The 25,784-nt window shown below is 40.3% G+C and overlaps 1 protein-coding gene and 1 pseudogene across 1 annotated transcript in view; one reads left to right on the top strand and one right to left on the bottom strand.

Annotated features, from left to right (window-relative positions):
* The first annotated feature begins 1,646 nt into the window (after positions 1-1,646).
* LOC103738849 lies at positions 1,647-3,002 on the top strand (annotated as a pseudogene).
* A 4,792-nt stretch (positions 3,003-7,794) lies between these two features.
* Positions 7,795-25,784, bottom strand: part of Ppp1r2 (protein phosphatase 1 regulatory inhibitor subunit 2) — a 31,699-nt gene continuing 13,709 nt past the window's right edge. The window contains exons 3-6 of the mRNA XM_008839017.2: positions 24,566-24,643; positions 23,873-23,967; positions 13,900-14,067; positions 7,795-9,866 (exon numbers count right to left, since the gene is read on the bottom strand). Of these exons, the coding sequence (XP_008837239.1) occupies positions 9,820-9,866; positions 13,900-14,067; positions 23,873-23,967; positions 24,566-24,643 (388 nt within the window). The 3' untranslated portion in view covers positions 7,795-9,819. The remainder of the gene's footprint in view (positions 9,867-13,899; positions 14,068-23,872; positions 23,968-24,565; positions 24,644-25,784) is intronic.

Genomic DNA, 25,784 nt, shown 5'->3' with positions numbered 1-25,784 from the left:
GACAAAAATGGCAGTATTTAATCGGTCCAGGAAAACACTGAGCAAGTATCATTTACTTGAGAGATACTTTTCCTATGAATGTTTGAGAAGAGACAGAAAAAGAGCCTCACAGGTTGAAGGAAGTTTTGGGACTTTTTGGGGCAAAAAGTATACAGATAAATTTGGTCCTGACACTTGGCCTCAGGGTTCTTCCTCACGTACAACTACAAGGAGAATAGGTAATTAAAAAAACTCGGTGTTAAAGAAACTGCTTTGAGGGGCTGTGGAGCTAGCTCAGTCTGTAAACATGAAGACTTGGGTTTGAGGCCCCAAAACCCCACACAAAAAAATTAGATATGGCGGTGCACACTTGTAATCCCAGTGCCAGGAAGGAGAAGAGATGCCGCTCCCTGGGGCTCCCTGGCCAGCCAACCTTGCTTAATCAGTGACCTTCAGGCCAGTGAGAGACTGTCCCAAAAATGAAAATGCACAGCTCTGGAGGCCAGCTTAACCTTTGGCCTTCAAATGCACATATGCACACATGCACATACGTACATATCCCCACACACACTTGCACCCCCCTAAATTACTTTAACCATTTGAGATCAAAACTTAAAATTCACAATATTTTCATGGCTGACACTGCATCTAACTCACCCTCTTCTCTTCGTGCCCCAGGAGTTTAATTTTGTCCACTTAAGAATAACCTGCTTTTCTGAACTATGTCATTTGGGTAAAAATCAATCATAACTGGTATTTTGCTCAAATAAATGGTTTCTGAGTCTATTAAAGGTCTGAAATTCATGACTTCTACTGGAAGACTCAGGCTGTGTAAACTATAGATGCAATGGCTTGACAGAGCTTTGTTCTCTAACCTCAAACTTACCTGAAATCGTAGGTGTTTCTTTAGTGTCTGAAAGGTGACTTTGCAATTAGGACATGTTACATTCAGGCTTTATGCTGTCCTGCATTGTCTGTCTTTTCTTTCTTGTAATAAATCATTTTATAATTAAGCTCAAGATGAATGGAAAAGATTTTGGTATGTTTAGGGCAGCAGGCATCTTGGTTCAATGCTATTATTACAACTTATGTAGTAAAAACTGCTGTACTCCTGTCTCAACTTTTTTTTTAAATTATTTAATAACCGGCCAAGATGAAATGTTCGTGCAGGATCAGTCACGGATCAGAACTGCCACCATGGGGAGATCAGATTCAGACTAATTCTAAAATATCTGAGGTCTGTGCGCTGCTTCTCTGTGACTCGATGAGTTCCGTTGGATTCTTAGGGAATCCCACGTGTATGGAATGTACATAATGCAGATCACAGCGTTTACATGCAGCTGAGGTTTTAACTTTTTTTAAAAATTACAACATAGAATAAGTAGATTTAATAAATGTTTATAGCATATTTCATCCAACAGCTGTGGAATATACATTCTTTTCAGCAGTCCAGGTAACTTTTTCTAAAATAAATCACATTTTTTTATTCTTATTCTTTTATGAAGTTAGTTAAAAATTAATGAACAAGAAATTAAAGAGACTGTGCTGCAATTAAGTTAGAATATTCACACTGGGAAACAATTACTGTGAAACTATTTACATTCTCATAGAATTATAAACATTTCTCAAGGAATACTTTACAGCACAACTTTTTTTTTTTCATACAGAAGAATTCATTTCAAAGCAATTGACATTGAGACGTTTTCACATGCATTTCTAATCTCTATATGCCCTCCCCGCCTTCGGCACCCCTGGGTTTCTGCAGTCGGGCCCGGGGCGAATGATGCGGTTGGAGAGTGGAGCTGAGCGCCTGGACCCGGCGGCTGCGCAGGGAGGAGGACGGCTGAGGCCTCTGCAGTGGCCATGGCTGGGGCGGTGCTGGCCTGCCTGCTAGACTTCCTGCCAGCGGGTCTGTGTCGGGCCAAGATCAACCCACCGACACTTAAAGAGGCGTACGTGCAGAAGTTGGTGAAAGTGTGCACAGACCTGGACCGCTCGAGCTTCATCTCGCTGTCTAACAAGTGATAAGAACGTGGAACTCAAGTTTGTGGACTCCGTGAGTTCAGTGTTGACTCCTTTCAGATCATCCTGGACTCCTTGCTGCTCTTTGGCCAGTGCTCACCCACACCCAAATCTGAGGCCTTCCACCAGACCGTGACAGGGGAGTCTGTATGGGGACTTCGCTGAGGCCTTGGAGCAGCACCGTGTCATTGCCACACGTAGCCCTAAGAAGATTCATGTGGGTGGCCTCCTCAAGCACTGCCGCCTCTTGGTGCGAGGCTTCTGGCAAAGGCCCTGCTAGGATACATGTGCTCCCATTTCTTCATTGACTTTGCAGATCTAGTGGAGTAAAGGCGCACTCTGGAGCTACCTGGAGGCCTACTCCCGTGGACCCGATGCAGCCCTCTGGTATGCTTGCCTGGTGATACTGCACCAGGTGGTCAACAAGAGCACAGTGTGTCTTACGAGCCACGAGCACTGCCAGACGCTAGACCTCATCACTATGCTGGCTCTCGAGGTACTGGCTGAACAGGGCCCTGCCGCCACTGCTGCCCTGGAGCCAGCTAGGTTCCAATGGGATTACTCCTATCCCATCTGGCTGCCTTGCAACTGACTCGGATCCTGGCCAGAAGGTAATGGGCTTCTTGAGGTGTGGTGGGGTCACCAGGTTTGCGTGGAGGATATGACCAGAGAGGCCTCCTGTGCTAGCTGGCCCAGCACTGTGATTGGGCCTTTGATTGAACAGACCAGACTTTACTGTGTGATGCCCCTGTTGACTTAAAGCCAAGCCAGGGTTCTTAACAGGAGGACCTTTTGGTCACTGCACCACTTTGGGACCGGCATGATTGTGGGGCACAGAGGCTACTTGTCTTGAAAAGACAAAGCCAGCTTGAGTGGGAGCCTCAATGGCAACACCTTGGGTTAATTTCCTTGGCCCAGAGGGTGTCAGTGTGTAAGAAACCAGGATGCCAGGCCCTAGGGTGAGATGAGCCTAAAACTTTTAAGTCCAGGCTACATTCTCTGCTAAAGGGAGGGGCACTGAATACAGTAGCTCTGATAATCCGTCTCGAAGAATACTGCCAGACTGGCAGGAGAAAGCAGCCTGGTCATAAGTGCAGGCTCCCTGCTCCGTGGGAAAGCATCTTCGTCAACAACCCTTAGCTCATCTCCTTGTCCTGAACAAATAACTCAGTTATCCTTAGCTAAGAGAATAGGCCAGGTTAGGTTTACTATTAGCTAAAAGCTAAAAGTTCCCCATGGTTTTAGCTCTAAGAAATAATTGTGGCCAATAAATTACCAGATGGGCATTGACAACCTTGAGTCAAAGTTTAAGAATCCTCTGGTGCCAACTAGCAGACTAAATGTCCTGTTTCTTTGTACCTTAAATCTTTGTATGTGACTGCTATATCCCACATGACTGCTAGTTCCTTGGGATGTATAAAAACCATCTGAATTTTAAAATAAAGCAGCTTGTTGAAAAGACACAGGTCCCAGGGTCCAAGACTCTGTCGCTGATCAAGACTCTCTGCCCTGAAGCCAGTAGGTTCCCCCACTAAGCAAAGCGAACCTGAGTCCTGACATCAGTCCAAAGAGCTCCAGCAGCCCCCACACTGGCTAATATATAGTATGATGGGACAAGCCTAATCAAGTGGGCTCAGTCTGAATCACACAGAACCTGGCAGTCAAACCTTGATAACACTGGGCAGAGGGAAACTGAGGCATGACACAGATCGCTGGGTTTGCAGAGGGATGGGATTGTCCAATCTCCTGAAATCTGTGCTCCAAGCTCTAAAGCCTTCTTGAAGGGCTGGGGTGTACAGTGGACCAGTTCCAAACAGCGAGAGCAGGGTTAACCCATGTGCCCTCCCCTTCCATCATTGTGAGGAGCCCTGCTGCCCGGTCACTTGTGCAGATGATGCTGGCTGAGTCCTACCCAACTAGCTTGGGAGGGGCCATACCCCCACTTCTTTTTCCATTCCTCTGGGTTTGTTGCTTTTTTGCACTCTTACTGCCCACCAATAAAAATTGTCTACATTGAAAAAAATATAGTTTTATGTGTGAGTGTATGGCCTGTGTATATGTAAGTGCACCCATGTCGTGCAAGGCCCACAGCAGTCAGAAGACGAAGCCCTGGAATGGGAGTTACAGGCGGTTGTTAGTTGCCATGTGGGTACTGGGAATTGACCCTGGGTCCTCTGCCAGAGCAGCCAATGCTCTTAACTGCTGAGCCATCTCTTCGGTCCTAGAAATGCATTTTCTGACCAAACCACTTTTATTCAAGCAAAGCTGTTGGTAATCCCTTTTACTTAAAAAATGATGCCAGTGATACAAAGGTAAGACAGTGGAATTTGAATTCAGCCTGGGCTAATGCTGAGTTCCAAGTTAGTCTGAGCTATGTGAGATAGCTCAGCAAGTAAAGGCCTGCTGACCTGAATTTGATCCCCAAGACCCACATGGTGGCTAAGACACTTGCAAACTGTCCCATCCTCCTCTGCATGTGCACCTTCTGGGCACTTCCCCCCTCTCAATCACTTCTCCTCAGCTTTATGCTTACCAATGTGTCCTCCTCCAACATATAAAAATTTTTAGCTAACTCTAGTCTAGCTCTATAGTGCTTGAAGTTAAAGCAGGTATTTTAGGGTTAATTAACTTTGTAATTTAGTCAACTGTCACTCCCACCCTCCAACTGCTTTTTGATTGAGAGGATGGCACACAACCCTCTAGACTGGATTACAGACTATATTTGTGACTTGCCATGAAAAACTCAGACACTCCTTGGGGTGAAGTTGGTACCTGCTTGTGCTCCAAGTTCTTAGAAAAGTTACCTTTAAGCTAGAGTGGGACCTCTATGTTGTTGTGGCCCTGACACACTTTCCTTTCCCAGCCTGGAGACTAAAAAGCACTCACCTGGCAGTTAACTGTCCTAACTCCAGTTCCAAGGGATCTGACACCCACTTCTGGCTTCTGCAGGCATTGCACACTTACATACATGTAGGCAATACACTCATACACTTGTTTTCTTTGAAAAATAATAAGGCCGGGAGTGGTGGTGTGAGCCTTTAATCCCAGCACTTGGGAGGCAGAGGCAGGTGGATCTCTGTTAGTTCAAGGCCAGCCTGGTCTACATAGTGAGCTCCAGGCCAGCTGGGGCTACAGGGAGACCCTGTCTCAAAAAGATTGACTGATGAATCAATCAATCAATCAATCAATCAATCACTCATTTAAATATAGGAGCTAAAAATCAAACTAAGCAAGGCTTAAGGGAATTAGTCACAGACAGACACTTGCTATCTGTTTACAGGTTTCCCTTGAGTAGCAGATCTGCTGTCAATCAACTATGCAAGAGTTGATGGCAAGGGCAGGATGTTTTGGAAAACGTTACAGTAACAGCCAAAGCACTAACTACAGTGGTTTACAACCAACTACATCAAACACACGCCCTCTATCCCAGAAATCTGTTTTACAGTTTTTTCCTAAGTTTTCAAAAATAAGTCTGATGTTTGGCAAATTATGTATGAATCATACTCTTGCTCTTTAGTTCAACTTCCATACAGTACAAACCCTAGCCTGTGCCCCCATTTGGGATGTTATCTGACGGAGAAGGTAGGTGGTTATTCTGAAATGCATCTGGAAAATACTAGGTTAACTAAGTTTTCAATCAAGACTTACCAAACATTTTTCTGTTTGAGGCAGCATCTCAGCCTTGAATTTCTGCCTCAGCTTTCCAAGGACAGTATTGTAGGCAGAAACACCATGCTTTCTCTTATCAGCCCTTTTCTCTTGTTTTGTTTTTGTTCTAGGAACTGAACTCCATGCTTTAAACAAGCTAAGCATTAGTTCTACTACTAAACTACATCCCCAGCCCTTATGAAACCCTTTAATATGATAATATACATTATAACTCCCCAAGGGGGTAGGAAGATAAAGTATTTAACATGTGAAAAATTTATTTGTTCACAGAATTTTTTTCAATGGGATATCATGAGGGATGAAGATTTGATGGAACACAATGGGAATTGTGGCTTAGATACATGATGGCTTTTGTAAGCTCACTTAGCACTTTATAAAACTCATTCTACCAGTGACTCTGAAAGATTTTGAGAGTGTATGGCTAAAGAACTTGTGGAACACAACCAATATATGCATTTAGGCACTGCTAGTCACTGAGCATGTGTCTCCGATTTTCCTAGGTGCTATACATATACCGAACAAAGTAATTTTCTATTTTTCAGATTAAAAAAAAAACCAGAAACTCATGTGTCAGGGAGATAGCTCAGTAGGTAAAGTATTTTCCTTGCAAGCACAAACACCTGGACCCACATTAAAAGAAAAAAAAAAAAAAAAGGCAAGGCATAGTGGTATGCATTATTGCAATTCCAGCCCTGGCAGAGTCCCTGGGGCTCACTGGCCAGTTGACCTAACCTACTCCAAAAGCTGCAGGCTAGTAACAGACACTGCCTCTGAAAACAAGGTGGATGGCTCCTGAGGACTAACATTCAAGGTGGACCTCTGGCCTCTACATGCACAAACATCCATGTGCAAAAGCATCTACATCCATCTAAACAAAATCAGAATCTCAAGCTAAATACTTGAAAAATGTTCCTCTTAAAGCATGGACCAAAGGCATAAAATTTGGTTAGCTCTGGATTTGAAGCCTGTCTTTTAGCAGGTATGAGTCTCAAACTAAACAAAATAGAGACGAGCATTTTTCCTCCCTTGTAAAGGATTGAATGCTTACCTTCTCTGATGGTTTTAAGGACCAGAAATAAGGAGCCTAACATAATGCTGGCAAAGAGTAAATAGGCTCTCAATAAGTGGTAGCTCTTAATCCTTTTATCTTTTTTATTTTTCATTCTTGAGGTACAGTCTCACTGTGTTGCCCAGATTAGTCCTGGACTTGTGAACCTTTGGGTTTAGCCTTCCAAATAGCTGGAATTACAGAAAAGTGCCACTGTATCCAATTTGTTATCATTTCTACTCCAACTAAACAAACATCTCAGCTGCAACACAGCTGAAGATCTACCTTCACATGGAGGCCAAAGACTGATGTTGTGTGACCCCTTCAATCACTCTCAACCCCATTTTCTGATATAGGGTTTCTCAATGAACCTGGAACTCAGCTAGGCTGGCTGCCAGCAAGCTCCAACGATCAACCGTCTCTGCTTCCCTAGCATTGGGACTACAGACATGTACCACTGTATGAATGCAGCTTTTTGGATGCCAGGGATCCAAACTCAGGTTTTTGTGCTTGCTGACTGAGCCATCTCACTAGACCTGAGAATATTTTTCATTGCATTTGACTACGTAAAATCCTGAAGACATGCTACTCAGTCTATCATACTCTTGTGAAGTAACTGTTTCACTGAAACCAGAAATTCTAGTTGTGATTTCAGTTTTAAGAAATAGTGTGCTGGATAGCTTTAGTGTCAACTTGACACACCTGGGTTGAGGGAGCCTCAGTTGAGGAATTGCCTCTATTGAACTGGCCTGTGGCCATGTTTGAGGGGCAGCTTCTTGGTGAGTGATGTGGGAGGACCCAGCCCACTGTGGGTGGTGCCACCCCTGGGCAGGTGGGCCTGTGTTGCATAAGAAAGCAGGCTGAGCAGGGACCAGGGCAGCAAGCCAGTAAGCAGCGTTCCTCCATGGCCTGTGCTCCAGCTCCTGCCTCCAGGTTCCTGCCCTGAGTTCCTACCTTGGGCTCCCTGATGAACTGTGACCTGGGAGATGTAAGCTAAATAAATCCTTTCCTCCCCAAGTTGGTAGTGGTCAGAGTGTTTCGTCGCAGCAATGAAGAAACAAACCAGGACAAACAGCTTTTAGGAAACACTAAAGGAATCAGATGTTTAAAAGCCTTACCTTTTCTTCACTGTACAATAGGCTACTTCAACAAATATAAAGACTATGTGGACACTTTCTAAGAACTCAAAAAAGAAAACCAAAACCAGAAGGCTAGGTGCATGAACATAGTCAAGTATGCACAGGCCTAATTTCCATGCCACCACAAACAGGTTTAAATGACAAAGGTCAAGACAGGCATTGCTTAGTGTGCAAATTAGTGAATCACCACCTAACATGTTTGGTTAGAATACTGCACCTTCAATTCAGAACTATTTTGGTTATATCCCATTTAAAAAGGAATGACATTCAAACACATTCTTCTAACCTACTTTGTTCTTATTTATTTTGACATGATAGTTCCATAAATTTAAAGTGGAAGATAAGTTGTTCAATAAAAGCAATTTCATATATATAATATACAGAAGTTATTTTAAAAGTCTGTCATATAACATATTTCATTTGGTGCTACCAAAAAATTAAGACACAACTAAGTAGAAATGAAGCCATCACTAAACCAAGACACACAGGAACTACACTTCATTTCAGTGAAAAAAAAAAAAAAACCAAGTAATTTCTACCATGTTAGAAGAATAAAGTTCATTTGTCATAGTATGTATTATCATATTCCCTTAAAGCAGGGACTACCTAGAATCTCTAAATTAAAAAACAACGTTCAGATATAATTCTGTCTGTACATTCAGGAACAATCATATGACTAATTACATACAATTCTCTCATCATGCAAAAAGCCTCAGTTAACTGTTTTCTAAGATCTAATTAAATCAAATGAAATAATATTAGCAATTTAATTGCCAAGCTGCTTATCAGAGGGGCAGAGAGGTCAAGCAGCTGAACTGCACTTCCTGCCTGTATGCCTGCTACTCCTCACTCTATTCTCTTCATGTAGTAGAACTAGCAGGTGCTGACAGTCGAAACAAGAATTTCATTACTGCAGCAAATGGCAAAGGATGTGAGAGGAAGAAGAGTTTCTAATGTCCTAACAACCTTTGCTGTTCTGTATTACAGTCTTTATAGTTGTGTGTGTATAGGTACAAAGGAGTAGGAAACAAAAGCAAGATGTTAAGACAGGTACAAAAGGACTGCTGACATAGCGACGCTGTATTAAAAATGGATCTGAAGCCTGCCCGGTGTACCAAACGAGCAATCAGAGCAGACGCTAGTGCAACTTTAACCTGATATTTGTGGGGGGAAAAAAAGCTAGTCTGAATGAGAAAATTTCCAATTCTTTTCTTGCAAACACAACGTCAACAGGAATTTTGTTTTTGGTCTTTTTGAGACGGTGTCTCCCTGTAGCCCCAGCTGTCCTGGAACTCACTATGTAGACTAGACTGGCCTTGAACTCATGGAGATCCGCGTGCCTCTGCCTCCCAAGTGCTGGGATTAAAGGCATGTGCCACCACCATGCCTGGCGTCAATAGGAATTTTAAAGGTCACAGATCAGAAAATGCAACAGTAACTCTTACAATCATTCTCTATAAGCCAAAACAAATTGAAGACGTGTTAAAAAAGTTCCTTTCAGCCTGAATATTTATCCACATATAAACCCCACAGTGCCGATAGGCATTCGACAAAAAAAAAACAATAATAATAATAACCAACCCTCCCTCAACAAACTTTTATAAGAGGTGCTATATCTAGAAGTGGCAAAAATAAATTAGCCCACCCAGACATTATTTAATCTCTAAAGCATAAAAAGCTATATAATATCTTATACAAATTAACCAGTGTTCTTACAAAAGTAAAGCAGTTTTGGACTAATGACATTACATTGTATTTGTGGTGAAGTATGAGGCACAAGAATATATGCATTAATTAGGCATTTTTATCTAATCAGTCTCTATTGTTATCATTTAATTCTTGGCAATATATAATTGGTGTGTATTTGGTACTTAAGTCATGAATTGTAGAGAACAAGAAGCAATGTCTGTAGTAACAAGGTTTGCATTTGACAAATGACTGCAATGTTGAACAAATTTCTTTTTATGAACTTCCTGATTTGTTTTGCCGTTGGCCAGCTGTAGTAGATCCTGCAAAGATAAAAGGGGAAAAAAATCAATATAATTGCTGTATTTTGCTGTTATGGTTTGAATATGAAATGCCCCCACAGGATCGTGTGGTGAAGGTTTATTTCTCAGCTGGTAGTGTTATTCTAGGAGAGTCTGGAATCTTTAGGAAGTGGGCCCTAAGCTAGAGGAAGCAGGACACTTACTGGTGGCAAAAACTTCTGGCTGTGTCTTCTTGCCCTAGTTCTCCCTGCCTTCTCTCTCTGCTTTCTGGTCCCACACAGGCTCAGCTCTCCTACAACCTCTCTTTTCTGATGCTGACGCAGCACAGGCCCACAGTGATGAAGCTGAGCAAATGTGGACTGAAACCTCTGAAACCATGAGGAAAAAAAAACTTCGAGTTGTTTTCTCAGGTGGTAACAAAGCAAAGAAAAAGTGTTACCAGCGTTGAAACTGAGTTCAAGCACTCTTCCACTGTAAAGAATGAGAAGCAAATATAAAAACTTCAATAAGTAAGTTCATTCCATGTAGGCTGAGTTAAGACTGATTCAAAAGAATCTATATACACCCCTAAATATTCTAAAGATTGAGAATATCTACATAGTCACAGGAGAAACAGGTTTTCAGAATGAAGAGTTTTGTGAGGAAATCGCAGGTGGAAAGTTAAGCACTTATTTCAATGCCATCTATCTGAAACTAAAGAAAAAAAACTGTATTACCTGAAAACTACAAAGTATTACACTTTAGAGTCTGAACACTTTTCTCTATGAAAACAGAAATGAAACAGGATGAGGGAAAAAGGAGAAAGAGGCAAACCTACCAAAGTTCCGAAAGTAACAGATGCTACAGAACCTGGAAATATTCAAAGTTGGTTAAAAAAAAAAAATGTAAGGACTCAAAAAGAGTAGGGATAAATAAGAAGCTTTACTTCCCTAAGGAGGATTTATTGTGTTGTTTTTCCATCCATGTGCTCTCTGATGCTATAAGCAGGCTGTGTAAAGGCCACTTTAATCACTCAGAGAACTCAGGGACCGAGCGAATACAGATTTTAATGCTCTATTATACTTACCCAGGAAAACAGACCTATACATAATTTATGGAATGTAATGTCCTAAGGGCAGAGACAAACAAAAGGCCAATTATTTTTTCTAAAGCTATTAGACACAGTTTAGTGCAGCTCTCAACCCTCATTTAGAGAAGCTTTTGGCAGGGGATGGTGGTTAACGAAGAGACTCACAACTGGTCACCGTACAGAGAATTGTGTGACTGTGGAGTGCTCAGTTCTAACTAGGACATCTATATCCTACTCCCTCCACCCCAAGGCTCAGGGCACACTGAAGAAGACTTTAAGACACAGGAGAGGACTGCTGTGAAATGTCTTCTGGATATGACAAGGCAGTTACACTCATGAACTCAAGCAGCTGCGGTTTCCTACACAAGATCAAGCCAGTCAAAATTCCAATATGGATCAGGGAGAGATTCACAAGACCCCACCACCTCTAACAGAAGAGCTACTGGTAGTTGATGGCTGCTGGAGGAGGGAAGACTCCATTTTTTTCAGAGATGCAAACCCTGGAAGGTTGCCAATGCTCCAGTAGATGGTCCTACAGAGAGTACTAGCTGGACTCTGGGTTAAAAAAAGAGGACATGAAACTGGGAGGGGGATGTGGTGGGAAGTGGGCTGGGGAGAGTTGGAGGGAGAAGTGGGAGTTGGATATGATTAAAATACAGTGTGTATATATATACATGAAATTTTCAAAAGCTAAATAAAGAGTACATTTTTGAAAGAAACTATGGGTGTGTGTGTGTGTGTGTGTGTGTGTGTGTGTAAGGGAGGGAGGGAGGAAGAGGGAGAAAGGGAGAGAGGGAGGGAGAGAAAGAAAAAGAGAAAGAGAAAGAGAGAGGAGAGAGTTAGGGAGAGCGAGAGAGCAAGATTGATTTTCCTTTATTCTTTGTCATTGTGTTGTATTCCCGTTTTACCATACGTACTAAAAGCTGACAGTGAAAAGTCAAAGTCTGAGTGAAGTTAAGAGGTTACTTGACCACATAAAACAAAACACCATCAAGACATAGGTAAAATAGGAAACAAAGACCCTCCCTCCCCTCAAGGCTTTTAAGACAGACAATAAAAAAATGGAAAATATATTTTTTTAAAAAGGAAGAGAGCTATTTAACAATTACGACAATGAAGTTTGTTCAAGTTAAATACAAGCCAGACTATGGTGTACCCAATGTAAATAAAATTATATGAATCAGACTGAAAGTCTACAGCATAATAAGGAATAACACTATAATGAGATAGTAATTCACCAGTTCATATCACAAAATTACATTTTATAGCATGCTCACCAAAACAAAAACATAGTAACTATTTAACCAGTTTAGGCACCACAAATAAACTACACTACCACCACACACAAAAAAAGCATCAGTCTACAAGTATAAAATATGGGTAGTGACTACACACACACAAAAATCTTCACTAGGGGAGCACATCAACCACCTCTTTTTTTTTTTGTCTTTTTGAGACACGGTCTCGCTGTAGTCCCATATGGCCTAGAACTCACTATACAAACCAGGCTGGCCTCAAACTCACAGAGATCCACCTGCCTCTGCTCAGATTAAAGGTATGGTGAACCACCGTTTTTTTGAAACAAGGTCTTGCTATCTGTAGCCCAGGCTGGCTTGAACTCAAGGCAATCCTCCTTGAGAAGATCAGCGCTGGACTACAGGTATGTACCACCATAACTGGCCCTCCTATAAGATGATAAAATATTTCCTGTGACTGATAAGAATTGCTAGACTGTAGGGAGCAGCTGTGTAAGACACAAAAAAAGAGAGAAGAGGGAGGGAGGGAGGGAGGGAGGGAGGGAAAGAAAAGAAAGAAGGCAGGCTGGCGAGGTATGCTGGTACATACCTATAAACTCAGCACTTGGGAGGCTTAGGCAGGCAGATTTTGAGTTTGAATCCATCATGGGCTACATATCTAGCTCTGTATCAATTAAAAAAACGAAACAAAAAAGGAAATCAAAATAACTAGTCAATGTAGTAAATATATAACACTGGAAAGATATGATATACTTTTTGTACCTAAAAGGATGTGAAAACAAATCTTCCGTATTAAAAATGTGCGTTGTTTTTTGTTTTTTAATTTTGTTGTTGTTTTGTTTGAGATGGGGCTTCCCTGTAGCTTCAGCTGGCCTGGAACTTGATACGTAGACCAGGCTGACCTGATCTTACAGAGATCTGCCTGCCTTTGCCTCCCAAGGCTGGGATTAAAGGTATGCTCCATCATACCTGGCTAAAAATGTATTTCTTTAGCTAGACATGATAGTTAAAGGCTTGTAATCCCAGCACTCGGAAGGCTGAAGCAAGAAGATTGCTATAAGTTCAAGGCCAGTCTGGGCTACAGTATAAGACCCTGTCTCACAAAGAGCAGCAACAAAAAAACCAAAATACTCATTAATAACCCTTCAGAACAATAAAAATCCCACGTTTCTTTAAAAGTTTTAAAGTATGTTTGAGGCCCTAGGTTCAATCTTCAACACTGTAAAATAAGTAACAATAAAACTAAGACCAGGTAAAAAGTTTTAATTTACATTTTTCTTGTTAAATAAAATATAACCACATATAGTCAAAACAAATATTCTTACTTAAGGCCTAGCAAACCATAAGAAAAAATAGCCATATAATATAATGTGAATTTTAGATATGAAATTTTGAAATTTGGTTACAGGAACTGAATTAATTGTAGAAATACTGGCATAATAAAGTATAATCAGCAAAATTTTCTGAGGAATTTTGCCCCAAATTTAAAGCAAAATAAAGTGTGTTTTTCTTGAGCACAGAGAATTACAGGTCTCAGTGATTTACTTTTTTCTTTTTTGGTCTTTTTGAGACAGGGTCTCCCTGTAGCACCAGCTGTCCTGGAACTCACTACGTAGACCAGGCTGGCCTTGAACTCACAGAGATCTGCCTGCCTCTGCCTCCCGAGTGCTGGGATTAAAGGTGTGTGCCACCAGGCCTGGCTCTGAGTGATATTTTTAAAACATCTGACCTTGATTTGATTCTTCAATATTCATGCCGTCTCCATCTGCAGTCTCTAACATTTCTTCATCTTCCTCATCATCATGTAGATCTTTTGAAATTAATTGTCTAGCTAGTTTAATATTCAGTCCTTCGTTGTAGTGAAGCTTCCTTTTCATTTCAAATTGTCGCTTCTTTTCTAGAAGATTAAAATATTGTTAAGCTTAACTGCGTATTGGTCCATACCTGTTCTGTAAATCAAGTTTTATGGGAACATAGTCACTTTAATTTGCTTTTGAACATTTAAGACTACTTTTATGTTCAATGGCAGAGTCAGATAGTTTGTAATAAAAACCATACTGCTCACAAAATCGGAAATACTTATTTTATAGAAAATTTCCCAGTTCTGCTTTCTTTAAATGGTTCAAGTATACACCTCAATGGAAGAACAGGAATTGTCAGAGCCATTAGAAATTTTATTTGCAGAAATTTAAAGACACCAGAAAACTCTCCAGCAAGAGTTGAATGGGGGAAAAAACAAACTATAATAGTGTATGTTAAGAATGCACGAGACGGAACTGGAGAGATGGCTCAGCTGTTAAGAACACTGGCTCTTCTTGCAGAAGACCTGGGTTTGAATCCCAGCATCCACATGGCAGGTACAACTGTCCATAACTCCAGTTCCAGGGGATCTGACACCCTTTTCTAAGATTATCTTCTGTCCTCCTCGGGCACTGCATGACATGGATGTATTTACATATATGAAGGCAATACACACAGACACATAAAAATAAATTAAAAAAAAAAAAAAGTATGCCGGGCATGGTGGCACACGCCTTTAGTCCCAGCACTCAGGAGGCAGAGGCAGGCAGATCTCTGTGAGTTTGAGGCCAGCCTGGTCTCCATAGCAAATCCAGGCCAGCTGCGGCTACAGGGAGACCCTGTCTCAAAAAAGACCAAAAAAAAAAAAAATACAATGCCTGTGCGCATGCATGCGCGCACACACACACACACACATTAAACATAGTATTCAACAATTAACAGTGCTTAATTATGGGTCAAGGAGCTGTGAATAATTTTAGTATGTTCATTTTCATGATTTCCCACCCTTACCCCTGGGTTTCTCTATGCAGCCCAGGCTGGCTAGAACTCTTAATCCTTTTGCCTCAGCCTCCCAAATGTTGATAGTACAGTCATGCATCAAGGTCAGCAAGACGGCTCAGCAGAATCCACAGGTGAAAGGAAAGAACCAACTCCTGCAGGTTGTCCTTTGACCTCCACTCATGTGCCATGGCATACATAGCACTAGGTACGCATGCAGAGAATAAAACACAAATAAAACTACTCTGAACAAAAACAGAAGAGAAATGCACCACCACACCTGATTGATTTTTACTTTCACTAAGAAAAAAAAATTCCTTTAAAAAATCCTTGTAATTAGTGGAAATTCAACACAATTGCCACATTTTACTAACAGAGCTTTATAGAACAAGTGTTCATGAAGAAACAATTCTAAGATTTTAAAATTTCTTAGAATGTTAGAAGATAACAAAAAGAAACAGTATAAAATTGTCAACTGGGAGCTAGAAAGATGGCTCAGCAGTTAAGTGTGCTTGCTGCTCAATCATGAGAATTAGAGTTCAAATCTCAACATCCATGTAACAAGCCAGGCACCCTGTGAACACCAGTAACCCTAGCTCTGAGAAGGGTGCAGATAGGATAATTTGCTAGTTTTCAGCCTAGCTGAAAAAACACGAGCCTCCGATGTGGGGAGATCCTACCTCGAAGGAATAGAGAGTGACATTTGATGCCTTCTGGCCACCCCCACCATACACACACACACACACACACACACACACACACACACACACACACACACACACAGTCAATGAAGAGGATTAAAATTCCATTACTACTGCTTTATTAATGATTTCATTTTAATCTCAAAACAGCATAGCTATCACTCCAAATAAGGATATACAAAGCTCTTCCTAATGTACTCTCAGCTCCTGTTTGTTATCATTTATATTTTTAAACATGTTCATGTCACTGGGCATGGTGGCCCACACCTCTAATCCCAGCACTCAGGAAGCAGAGGCAGCAGATCTCTGTGTGAGATGGAGTTCCAGGTCAGCTGGGCCACAAGAAGATACTGTCTCAAAAAAACAAAAGTTCATGTCCCTACCTATCAATCACTTTTCAGCCTCTATTTAGCTTGAGAGGGCAAGTTCTAGACAATTTGTTTCAAATTACTAAGATTTTGCTAGCTCTCTCCTCTGCTTATAAAATACCTTTGTGACTTGTTTTGATGGTGCCATATCATAGATCCAAACAGAGAGACCAAATCCTCATCATGAAATGTTTTTGTTATTGAGTTGGGGGCTATCTTGTCATGTTGCTCAGGATGGTCTTGATCTCATGGGCTCAATGGCCCTATTTCTCAGCCTTCTCAGTAGCTAGGTATGCAGGCATGCATCATGATGGGCAGCTATGACTACATGTTCAATGACATCTTTGAAATATTCAAATGATACAAAAGCAAAACTAAAATCTATCAATACCTTTACTTATTAACCACATTCATAATAAAAACTTAAAAAAAATCACTTTTAGTTTCCTCACCCAGAAATGGGAGCTGGAGGTATGCTCAGTGGCAGACCCCTTGCCTAGTATGCATGAAACTCTCTGTTCAATCTTCAACACCACAGCAAAACAAGCAAAACAACCCAGAAATCACTAACAAAACTATGTAACTGAACTTTTTCTTAAAAATGTATTTTACAAAAATGAATCATATATTAAGGTATAGACTTTTTCACTTACTATACTGTTAAGATTACATATCTGAGTTTATTCAGAGCAGTCTCAGATTATACCTATGGTCGGACAGAACCTTTCAAATTTCAAAACGATCCTATTTAAGTGATAAAGTATATAAACACAGTAAACAATCAGATTGTCCATAGCAGATTTATGTTTAAACAGTTTCAAGGAAGTGAGATATAATTTCATTACTTATTCTCAACAAAGCCTTCTGATTGCTCCCTATCTTTCCAATATCCTTATAATATACTTTATCCACAGACACATCCAGTTTTCTGTATTTGCTTTATTAACACTGCTTCAATATAAACCAGTGTTTTCCAAATGGCACACTTATTCTTCAGTAAGTAACAAATACAATTAAAAGGATGAAATAAATAGTATACATTGTAATGATCATATAACACTAAAGATGAGCAATATTTGGTGAAATGTTTACCTTTGTTATTTAAATGTCCACACATACTATGAATTCGTAAACAATTTTAAATGCTTGGAACAGTTTCATACCTACTAATACAATATGAGTAGCCCATTACCCCATATTTACACTAAAAAAAGATACCTTCTCCCCTTTTTTGTGGTGTCAGTGATCCAACCTTGAGCTTATATATAAGGTTCAACACTCCTATCATAGGGCTATACCCTTAGTCTGTCATTCTTTAATCTATGTTGCAATAAAAGATAAGAGAGGTATCACATTTTCACTGCCCTCCCCTCAACATACAAAGAAGTTTATTTTTTGAGTCATGGCACTTAAAAATCTGTAAAATAGAAGCTAGAAAGATAGTTCAATAGGTAAAATGCTTGCCACACAAGTATGGGGCTAATTCCCAGCACCCACATAAAAAGATAGGCATGGTGGCATACACTTGTGGGGAGGCAGTGAAAGGCAGAAATGGAGCTTGCTGGTCATCCAGACTAGCCTAATCAGTGAGCCCCAGGCCAAATAAAAGACCCTGTCTCAAAAAATAAAGTGAGAAACTCCTTGGAAATGACATTCCCACATGTGTTCACGTTCAAGAGTGCCCACATACAAACACGAACACAGTATGTAAAAATTCGCTTCACAGAAAGCTAATATTAAGTGATCTTAATCTTTTTGTTTGTTTGTTTAAGACAGGTTTTCATGTATCCCAAGCTGGCCTTGAATTCATTATATAGGCAAAGATATCCTTGACCTTCTGATCTCCTCCTTCCACGTTCCTAGTATTGGATTTTTTATAGGCATGTACCACCATGTCTGGTTTATGTAGTGCTGGGGATTGAATCTAGGGTTTCTTGCATGCAACAGATTCACATTCCCAGCCCCTCAATTTTCTTTTGATTATTAGTTCTTACTTTCTAAGTCTACATATGCGGCAGAGCAGTATAACTCAAAGAATAAAATCACATTTAAGTGTCACAAACTCTATGAAATCAACAATTAGAGTATCTTTTAAAAAAAAAATTTTTTTTTATTTTATAAGTATACTGCCTGCATTGTGTGTAAGTACACCTGTGTTGTGCAACACCCAAAGAGGTCAGAAGAGGGCATTGGATCCATTGGAAATGGAGTTATGGATAGTTGTTAGCTGCCTCATGCCTCGTGGGTGCTGGGAATCGAACCTGGGTCCTCTGCAAGATCAGCCAGTACTCTTAACTGCTGAGCCATCTTGCCAGCCTGAATATCCTTTTTATATAGACTAATGGAGAATATCCTAATTATTTTGTTATTAATATTTACTGAGTAACTAGAATATAGCACGACCAATGCTAAGTGCTTTAAATATCTCATAAACAGTCACCAACAGCTTAAAGTCTATTTGGTTAAGATAGGGATTTCACTAAACCATCCAGATTGAAGGCTCAAGAGATCTTCCTGTTTCAGCCTCTTGAGTAGCTGGTACTATAGGTATGTATTACCAAACAGATCTAAATTTTTTTAATATTTCCCAATTTAGGAAATAGGAATCTGAGGTTCTGATAAATTAGGTAAATTAAACAAGTAGCACACCTGGAATATAAATTTATGTTTGTTAGACTCCATGGCTAAGATTTTTTATCACTGTTCTACAAATTATTAGATATTTTTTTTTCTTAAAATCTAGGCTGGCATATGGCTCAGCAAGTAAAGGTGCTTGCCACCAAGCGTGAGGACCTGAATCTGATTCCTGGAATCCACATGGAGGAAGGAGAGAACTGATTCCCATGAGTTGTCTTCTGATATCCACACGTGTTCTTTGGTGTTTGTGTGCACATATACACACAAAATAAACACTTTAAAATAGTAATAATAATAATAGGCAAGGCATGGTGGTGTATGCCTTTAACTCTAGCACTCAGGAGGGCAGAGGCAGGCAAATCTCTATGAATTCAAATCCACCCTAGTCTACAGAGTGAGTTAAAGGTCAGCCAGGGCTACATAATGAGACACTGTCTCAAAAAACAAACAAACAAGAATAATAAAAAAAGAATATCTCCTGCCAGCTATAAACCCAGTACCTACAAAGCCCAGGCAGAGGGACGACTACAAAGCCAACCTATACAGAGACTCCATCTCAGAAAAACAATCAGAGCCAGATGTGGTAGTGTACACCTTTAATCCCAGCATTCAGGGACAGTCATTCAGGAGCCTGGTTTACATAGTTGAATCCCAGGCCAGTTGGGGCTATAGGGATACCCTATCTCAAAAAAAAAAAAAAAATCAAAACAAAAGCAAAAAGAACCTCTTTAATTTTCTTCCAGATTTGTAATTATTTAAAGTCAAAAACACCTATATCATTTAGTAATTCTACCAGTGGAAATCCATTGAATGAAATTATATTAATAATTGATCAAATGGTTCTCCCTGCAAGTTGACTCATGGAACTACAAACTGACACCTAACCTCTTAATGAGAACTGATAATAATGTTAATAAATTCTCCACCCCAAGTTTTTGGAGAGTAATGGTAAAAACCTAGAAACAATTTCTACTTGAAACATTCGTCAAGAGTCTCTCTGGATATATTCTGGAAAAATAAGTCAGGAAATCACAAGTAGAAAAGAGAACACAATTTAAGAATGTACTACTAGGGCTGGGGAGATGGCTCACTGGTTATAAGCACTGGCTGCTCTTGCAGAGGATCTGGGTTTGATTCCCAGCACCCACATGGCGGCTAACAACTGTCTGTAACTCCAGTTCCAAGGGATCCGACACCCTCTTCTGTCCTCTGCAGACACTGTAGGACATGGGTGCACTTAGATACATGTAGGCAATAAATACACTCATACACATAAAATAAAAATAAAATGCCAGGCATGGTGGCGCATGCCTTTAATCCCAGCACTTGGGAGGCAGAGGCAGGTGGATCTTTGTGAGTTCGAGGCCAGCCTAGTGTACATAGTGAGTTCCAGGACAGCTGGGGCTACAGGGAGACCCTGTCTCAAAAAGACAAAAAATAAAATAAAATAAAAAAATGGACACAGGTCAAAGTTCTGACAAACGGTATATTCTGAAGATAGGAAAGAACACTAAATTGAAACACTATACCAAAACATGACAAAGATTTTACAGCTAATTAAACTACATGGAACTACACCTAAGTCTTCGTTTTCAAGTTTCTGGATGTCTTTAAGGTGCAGGTAATCACATTACAAAGCTTTCAATTTTTTTTTCTTACTGCATCCATTTACTGTGGGGGAACTCATGCATGTGTGCTATCGCACAGCACACATGGGGAGGTCAGAAAATCACTTAGGGGAGTCAGTTTTCTCCTTCCACCATGTGGGTTCTGGATAGTGAGCTCAGGTCACTAGGCTGGGCAGCACATATCTTTATTCTGGGCTACCTTGCCAGTCTAGCTTTAAGTACTTTGAGAATATGTGTGTATTGTTTTTCTTGCATCTTTTCCCATAAAAGCTTGGTTTTTCCTTTTGCTAAAAAGGTGTTGGAGCTCAAACTCAGGGCTTCACACATGCTATACAGGTGTTCTTACCACTGAGCCTTTTTTTGTTTGTTTTCTTTTAAAAGAAATGGAAAAAGAAAAACTCTCTAAATATAGTTGTCTCTTGGTATGTGGTGGGTTGGTTCCAGGATCCCTAAGGACACCAAAATCTACGGATGCTCAAATCTCATACAAAATACTGTTATTTGTACATAATCTTCGCACATGGTTTATTCTTTAAGTCATCTCTAGGTTACTTACAATGTCTAGTACAACTTAAATGCTGTGTAAATAGCTGCTATGCTATATTGCTAGGGAATAATGACAAGAAAAAAATGTCTATACTTGTTCAAGCGGGGCTCATTTTTTTTTCCTCAAATATTTCTGATTATGGTTGGTTGAATCTGCAGGTGGTTAACAGATACAGAGGGCCAACTGAATATTTAAAAATTTTTTTTTAAAAAATTTATCTTGGGGCTAGAGAGATGGCTCAGTGGTCTAAGAGCACTGACTGCTCTGGCAGAGGACCTGGGTTCAATTCCTAGCACCCATATGGTGGCTAACAACCATCCATAACTCCAGTTCCAGGGGATCTGACACTGTCTTTTGACCTCTATGATCACTACATGACATGAGTGCACTTACACCAAGCAATATACTCACACACACAAAAAAATAAAAATATTTAAAAAAAAAAAGACTTATCAGCTGGGCGTGGTGGCGCATCAGCTACCAGGATATGATGGTCCCTGGGGTCTCCCCCAACTCTGCCTCTCCCCACCCCCTGAGTCTGGGCTGGTGGTGCTGGGAGCACTGGGCAGAGCAGATAACCAGGAACAGCACAGTGCTGCTTCAGTGGGTGTCCCACCTTTCCCCATGCCAAAAGCAGACCCCACAAGATAGCATGGAGCTGCTTAGAGCTAGGAGTGTTGGTCATTGCAGCATGCTGTGCAGTGCAGGTGTTTATAATCTGCCTACTCATTCATTCATGCATGCAATGTGAGGGTTCACTATGGAAATCAGCTCCCCACTGTAACTGCTCATGTGGTCTTGGAGGGGCAGGCTGGTGTGAATCCAAGCCTTCTAGCTGTGTGGCCCTGGCCAGGCTACATATAAGCAACAGTTTCTTTCTGCAAGATTCAATCAGATGACACAGGTAAAGTACTTGGAACAGGGCCCGGCAGCCTGGCGTATGAAAGATCAGTGTATTCTTTCATTTGTCCAATGGTACATAAATGGGGGCTTGTAATATGCCTCCATTTGAGGGGTCATAGTCAGGAATGAGTCAGAGGAGGTGCCTGATCTCAAGCAGTTTGTGTTTGAGAGAGAGAAGACTGGCGATAAACACGTAACGGAACAAGGAGATAGCAGGTAGAGGAGGGAACATGGAGGTTGGTGAGCAGTAGCCAGGAGAAGAGATCGCCATGTAGCCAGAGGAGTGAAGGAAAGAGTTGTGGAGATAGACTGGGGATCACAAACAAGCCAGGTCAGCGTGGCTTGTAGGCCAGGATAGAGATGTTATTTTAAGCACAGTGGGAAGTGACTGTTTTAGTTTTAGTTTTGCTTTTCAGCCTGCACAGTTGAAAACAGAAGGAATTGTCAGTATTTTAAGCAGGGGAAGGTAGGATGGGGGAAGTCAGAGAGCAGCTGAGGTGGAGTAGGTGAGCAAAAATGGCTTCCCTCCCCTTCTAGGTTCCTTGGTGGGTTAAACATTAAATTGACATGAAGCAGAGGAACAGGCGAAACCCCACACTTAATTACCTACTCCAAGAACGGTTATATGAGTGACAGCATCCTGAGCTACAAGAACAAGTGTTTTCAGCTTTTGAAGGAGGAATGGCAAGACTTGAGAAGATGAGGGGAGATGTAAGGTGAATAGAGGCTTTTTTTTTATACAAAGTCTCCCATGGAACAAGTCTCACAGCAGCCCGGAAATGAGAAGGAGATAGGCTATCTGGGCATGGTGTCAACCTCATCTCCTGCTTGATCTTCCATGGATGGTAAGATTCCTGGACCCAGGTGTAGTGTCACCTGCCTGTCATCCCAGAGCTTGGGAGACAGAAGCTGTAGAGCTTGAGGCCAGCCTGGTCTACATAGTGAGTTCTAGGACAGCTGGGGCTACAGGGAGACCCTGTTTCAAAAAGACAAAAACAAAAAAAAAAGATTTATCTTATTTTTTAAATTATAAGTATGTGTGCCTGTGTGTGCATATGTGCACCTGAACACAGATGCTTGTGGAGATCAGAAGCAGGTATCAGATGCCCTGGAGCTGGAGTTACAAGCAGCTGAGAGCCACCTGATGTGGGTGCTGGGATCTGAACTCAGGCCTTCTAGAAGAGCAGTATGCATTCTTAAATGCAGCCATCTCTCCAGTCTGATTGAGAATTCTTAAGATAATTCATTTACATGGCTCAAAAAGTATGAAAAGCAACTAGGTAAAATATATTCCTTCTTGATCCACCTCCAAATTTGTAAACACAAACCATGAATAGGTGGTAATGCCCTAACTTCTGTATATGGACTATGTATACAAGAGACAAGAGTCTCTTCTACCCTGCTAGGAGGGTATCTCTATTTCTTTCAAGACACTACCACTCTTTGTTCCATGGGACCTATAAAGATTTTCACTCATCATCTTGGTTCATTTGATGAACTTCACTTTTTTCCCTTCTAACAGGGTCCTATGTAGCTCAGACTGACCTTGAATTTACTATGCGTGCAGCCAAGAAGATTTCTAACCTTCTGATCTTCCTGCCTTCACCTCCCTTGTGTTGGAATTACAGGCATGTACTACCACCTGAGGTTTATGTGATACTGGAGCTCAAACTCGGGGCTCTGTGCATGCCAAGCAAGCTCTCTACCAACTGAACTACATCCCCAGGCCTCTATCACTATCTTAAAAGAAAAAAGCATAAGCAATAAAGCGATTAGTGTTACTATTTATCCACTCACTCAAATACTCAATAACTCTAAGCATATTAATTTAATATTTACTAAATAGCTACTTTGTATCAGGCAGTAAAAAGTACAAAGAAAGAAATATTTGCCAAATACTGAAAGATAACAATATTTCTCCCAAATTCTTAAAGTCAAGGGAAAATATTTTTACATAAAAAAATTCACACAAGTACAACATGGATGAAACTCTAATCTGTATTTTCTATTTTCCTGCCCTCTACCTCGCCACACTGAAAGTCATTTCCAAATCATTCAAATAATGGATTTAACAGAAACTATCGGCATCCTGCTGAAAGCTATAAAAGAAATAAATTACCCTGCTCTTCAGGTGAGAGGTCATTATCTTCCTCTCCACTGCTTTCTTGTTCCCGAATTCGATACTTTGGCTCCGAGCCTTCAGCAGCAGCTAATCTATATAACAATCATGTATGAAGAAATCAGTAACTGTGAAAGGCTTCTAAAATTTAAATTCTCATTCAACCCAAGTCTTATGGAAACACCTAAAGATTGCCAATATACTAACTATGACTTGAAGAACAATAGCAAAAAAGTAGGAATGGTATAGAGATCAATAAGCAATAAGGATAGCAGAATGGGTGCTAGAAATCAATGAGCATCAAAAGAGAATTTTGTTTTATGAATTAACTTATTTTTGCATTTTTCACATCTTTACAGTGTAGGTGGCAAGACATTTTACAACAAGAACAATTATCACATAGAGTAAAGCATACCTCAGAAGTCCAGGCTCAGGTACTCTTATCTTCCCACCCCCTGCTTAGCTTGATATTAATCAAGAAAGAAGACTAACAGTTGTTATGAAAAATCTAGTTAGGGGCAGGAGATCTAGTGGTAAAGCAAGTTATTTACCATGCAACCCTGGGTTCAACTGTCAGCACTCCCCTAATCTATTAAGGTCAGCTTTCATTTACAACTGTACAAGCAGAGTAATACAAAATGTCTTACTTTGCACAATTAAAATCTTCCTATGAGAAAATGCTTTAGTACTTACTTCTTAGCTAAGATATCTGGAGTCATGGCTTCACTGGCTTCCGAATCACTATAGGCATCTTCATCATCACCTATCATACTAAGACAATAAGCATGCTATTATTAATATATTATTAAAACTGTTAAGTGAAATATAGTTTTATGACCAGGAAGACAAGACGGAAAACACAATTCTAATACTTAATTAAAATATCAATTAGTTTTGTTTTCATCTTTGAAATTAAATTTTAAAGTAGTTTCTATTCAATGTATATAGTTAAAAGTATAGCACTAGGCTAGGAATATAACTCAGAGGCAGATTCCTTGCCAAGCATGCCCAAGGTCAATCCTCAGCAATAAAAATAAAAGTTTTTAACAAGAAAAAAATGCAACTATAAAAATATCGAAAACTAAATTATTCAAAAAAACCCTAAAACATTTCGAATTTTCTATCCAATGAGGCATAGGGACTAATAATACAAAATAATTCCTGGTTCTAGAAGTTTTGTGGGAGGGACAAGGTCTTGCTAGGTAACCCAGGTTGGCCTCCAATCTGTGATTACTAGTACTGGAGACATGTACTACCAATGCTGAACTGGGTCTGGAATTTGTATTTATACTTCATCATTAAGAAATAAATGATCTACACAGACATAAGACTAGGTAAAATAAACCTTGAGCCTGTGATGGTTAATTTTGATTGTCAACTTCACTAGATTAAGAAAAGCCTAGGGAATTAGTAAAACCCAGCTCTACGTGTGTCTATATTTCCAGAAATATTAGATCATGAAGGCTCTGATCTAATGAAGAGATTAATCCCTCATGAATTCATATGCTGGCATTATCGGAAGTGGAATTTTCAAACCACGGAAGGAATTTTATGCAGAACTCAACTACATATTTGAAAATTACAAGCTTATACGTTTATCCAAGCAACAGTGAAATAAAGCCATCAACATTTTGAATTAAATTGAATAAGGCATAATAAACACAATTTGTTGATTTGTACAAATGTTCAACAGAAAGTTTTAGGTTATAAATACACTGTGTGTATCTGCACATAAAAGCATATGAACTAACATGTATACTAATTTTTAAAAAAAAGAACACTGAATTGATAAAAGCTAAGCAGCACTTTACGCAAGCACAATCCTCAATTCTTAGTGACCAAGCAACCTTTCTGCAACTCTCAAGAGTAAGTATGTATACAAGGGTAAGGAAAAACAAAACAAAACTGTATT

This window comes from Nannospalax galili, unplaced genomic scaffold (assembly GCF_000622305.1).
Source record: "Nannospalax galili isolate Female #2095 unplaced genomic scaffold, S.galili_v1.0 scaffold2259, whole genome shotgun sequence".
Taxonomy (NCBI): domain Eukaryota; kingdom Metazoa; phylum Chordata; class Mammalia; order Rodentia; family Spalacidae; genus Nannospalax; species Nannospalax galili.
This window is presented reverse-complemented; position numbering and strand designations above follow the sequence as displayed.